Here is a 3,683-nt window from a genome sequence, read left to right on the forward strand (position 1 = left end):
CTAGTTTAACTACAGTTTTAACACGTTTCTATAGTTATAGTATCATTACAGGACTAGTTTAACTACAGTTTTAACACGTTACTATAGTTATAGTATCATTACAGGACTAGTTTAACTGCAGTTTTAACACGTTACTAAAGTTATCGTATCATTACAGGACTAGTTTAAATACAAAGTTACAACCCTCTTCACGTGACCGTCCTGTGTTGTGTTTCAAATAGGTCGCAGGGTTAAACTTACTTCACAATAACGTCTCTAAATATAGTATTTTAACTCTAAACTTTCTCCATAAGAGAGTTATAAACTACAAGACATGATATTAACGTTTTATGTTTACCCCAAGGAAGCTTAAGTGTCAAATGTTTAATCAGAGTAACAATAAAAGTATCATTACTTAGGTGTGGAATGTTTAAACAGAACCTATTGGATGTAAAAGTATTTTCTCTTTATGTGGTTCCCTTTCTTGTCTACAAAAGGTGTAATTTGTTTTGTTGAACTATTTTGCTTCATTTCTCGCCCACCCTAAGGAATGGGCTGGTCGGTTCAGCGATCTGTACCTTCAGTTTGAGTTCAATCGATGAAGCTTTGAACGGGAAGTTTAAAGAACAGACCTCTTCCTTATCAGCTTGGCTACCAGTATTAACGAGCAAGGTTCCCGAACCACGACCCGGTTCTTGTGTAAACGACACTCAGACTCTTCCCGACGCTGTGTTGAATTTTATAAGAAGCCACCCTCTAGCGGATTCGGCGGTAACCCATGATAACAGAAAGCCTTTATTCTACACGAAGGATGTTATCTTCAGACGTATAGTGGTCCAAAAGCTGGAGGTCGATGGCGTTCAATACACCATTTTTTATGCTGGAACTAGTAAGTTTCAATCACGAGATGGCGTTAATGTAGTAGAAAGTAGATGGCAAATTAAACTTTTACCCCAAAGGTTTCCATAGCAACAAATTGTAAAAATACTTTCATGTTTTTCTCTAAATAATATTATGCTATACTCCCCCCCCCCATAAATATATTTATATATTTATTTATTTATTACCATTTGCAAGTTGTTGTGTCTTGGCTGTTATGGAAGAAAGAGCTTAGGGAATCCACGATATAATAGTTGGGTTCTTTAGTTGTTGTTTTTACTTTCAATGACATTTCAACTTGATTTATTTTTCAAAAATCAATATATTTTTTCTTTTAAGGACATTGGATTATTTGTTATTCCATTATCTTGTTTTTATCCAACACAAAAACGTCACTTGAACTTGAAAGTTCATTTATGTGATTTCGGAAATGTTTTGTATTTAATTTCAGAAACAGGATTCGTTTATAAGCTGGTAGAATGGTATGATGGGACAGGACAGGCTTATTCAAATCTTGTAGATGTATATGACGTCACAGCTCCAGAACCAATACAAGCGATGGAAATCTCGAGCAAGGTGAAAATGAGGCTCTTAAGTAATGATGCAGTGTTTTAAGAAATGTGAAAATTATTGATAGAAACACTGGTTTGTGTGATTAACAAGGAATCTGTTATATAAAAAAATTATATTAGCAGAAATTTATACTGATTTTTTACTGTTGTTGATCAGCTATTATAGTATTTATTTTATAATTATCAAGTTACTGTTCTGTCGTTTTTCTCTGTGTAATCACTTGTCGGGTTTAGATAAACTTAAAACTATTGTAGTGATACTCTCAATAGTAATAGTAAATAACAACTGTGTCGTCAGGAAGTTTTTGTTAAAAAAAAGCGTTATTGTTTTCCAGATTTCTTTCGAATAAGTTCAAGGTGACGTACCGCTATATTAAAAAAAAAGATTGGTGTGTAAAAATACTAGCTGTAAAAAAATTGTTACCGTAAGTTCACAATTGGAAAACAAACTCCACGACTTAGAATAATGTTTTATACATATCGTTCACTAGATGGCGTCTACTAACGAGCCTGGAGGTTCAAGGTTGATATTAGAAATGCCTTTGACTTGTAGCTCTTCACATTGAGGACGTATAATACACACTATGTGACAAACGAGTGACTGGGATATGGTCAAGACTTAGCAGCGTTAATCAGCTATTACCGTATAACATTTTAGAATAAGGCGTTCTTGAGTAAAAAATCAGTTTCCTAATATTACACCCGTAAAACTTTCTTTGAAACGTTCTAAAACGTTCTTTTTTGTTCGAGATGATAGAGATCTGTATGGCATTGTGTAATTTTTTAGGAGTATTAACTTAAAAAGGATGGAAGGTATAAATATCAGTCTTGTACGTGTTTTGTCTTGGGAAAAAATTCTCTGTCATTAACGTCTATTCTTTACTCCTCATCAAAGGGAATAAAAGAACAAGAAAACAGATTTCTCGAGAAAATTCGTATCGCGGTTGTTCTGGCACATTTAATATTTCACTAAAATTTCTTGCTGCTATTTAATTGTTTTTTATTTATTTGTTCCTCATTTTTTTAAGGATTGTAATTACATAATGATAATTTACTTTTTTTTTTCTAGCTCTAACGACAGAAAATGTTTCTCTCAGAAACTTAACGTTTAATTCTCAGAAATATAGGACGATACTAACCTCTTCGTGTACGCTTCACTGTCTTAACAACACAAGAAAAACGGCAACAGCTGTCGTTAGACTTGAGGAAGTACGGGCCTCCAAGGATCAGGTTAAACTTTCGCATGAAAAGATGCTAAAAAATAATAAATGGAAGATGTATTTCCACGTATTCGGTCAACTGACCTTGACACTCTACGTGCTGAAGAAACTATTCAGAGACATTTTTCTGTCTTCTCCGTTTCAAACCAACAACTGAGTGGTATATTAGAAACAGATACAGCTGTGTGCAAGGTCTGAGTGCTTGTCGGGCTTGCCTTGCTTGAGATAAGGAAAATTAAGCTTATAAGTTTGATATCCCCCCCACAAACAGTCACAGCCTCTTCGTAATTCGTCTATTACGGACTTTATATTAAAAATGTGTAAAAAGTAAAACTAGAATTTGATCAGGAGACTTAAGCCTATCGGTTTCCAAGATTTCGATAAATTTCGGCATTTAACATTTTAAAAGTTCAAGATTGATTTGCATATGTAATGTTGATTTGTTGAAGATGTGAAAAATACTATAAATGTTTTGTGCACAGAGGTGTAGGGGGCTCACGGTTTATTTGACGGAGCTAAGCCCTGGAAGGTTTGGGGTTCCGGTTAAATTTTATGCATTCTCCTGCTTTTCCCGAGAGTAATTTTGATACATTTTTATTGGAAGAGATTGAAAAGTGGGAGAAACCCCCACCCCCTTCTAGCGTGGTTTGTAATATGTTTCTTAGGAACATATTGCTTTAAAACGTCCTTGAAAAATACTGTGAAGGTAAGCGGAGATCATTTCAGTGGGGTAGTTTCAGGCAGAGACTATGGGGCTTCCTGGACACCCGGGTTTGTGAATTTTGGGTATCATCTAGAAAGAGGCAGTATCAACAGCTACAAGGTGTTACCATGGGAACGGAAATGGGTCCATCCTATGCCAACCTTTTTGTTCGTTATGTAGAAGAACAACTTTTCAGTACCCACAAACTTTCTACCATTTTATCAGGTACACGATAATCGGTAGAAAGTCGTCTTTATGTCCAGTGAAAAGACCCAATCAGTTACATCAACGATATTCTGGGTCTTTTCACTGGCTGGGTCTTTTCACTGG

The 3,683-nt window shown here is 35.2% G+C and overlaps 1 protein-coding gene across 1 annotated transcript in view; it reads left to right on the top strand.

Annotated features, from left to right (window-relative positions):
• LOC106477278 (semaphorin-2A-like) overlaps nt 1-1,524 on the top strand; it is a 3,894-nt gene extending 2,370 nt beyond the window's left edge. Inside the window, exons 3-4 of the mRNA XM_013937867.2 lie at nt 528-868; nt 1,310-1,524. Coding sequence (XP_013793321.2) covers nt 528-868; nt 1,310-1,473 — 505 coding nt within the window. The 3' untranslated portion in view covers nt 1,474-1,524. The remainder of the gene's footprint in view (nt 1-527; nt 869-1,309) is intronic.
• The last annotated feature ends 2,159 nt before the right edge of the window (nt 1,525-3,683 follow it).

The sequence above is a fragment of the Limulus polyphemus genome, unplaced genomic scaffold (genome assembly GCF_000517525.1).
Source record: "Limulus polyphemus unplaced genomic scaffold, Limulus_polyphemus-2.1.2 Scaffold13872, whole genome shotgun sequence".
Classification (NCBI taxonomy): Eukaryota; Metazoa; Arthropoda; class Merostomata; order Xiphosura; family Limulidae; genus Limulus; species Limulus polyphemus.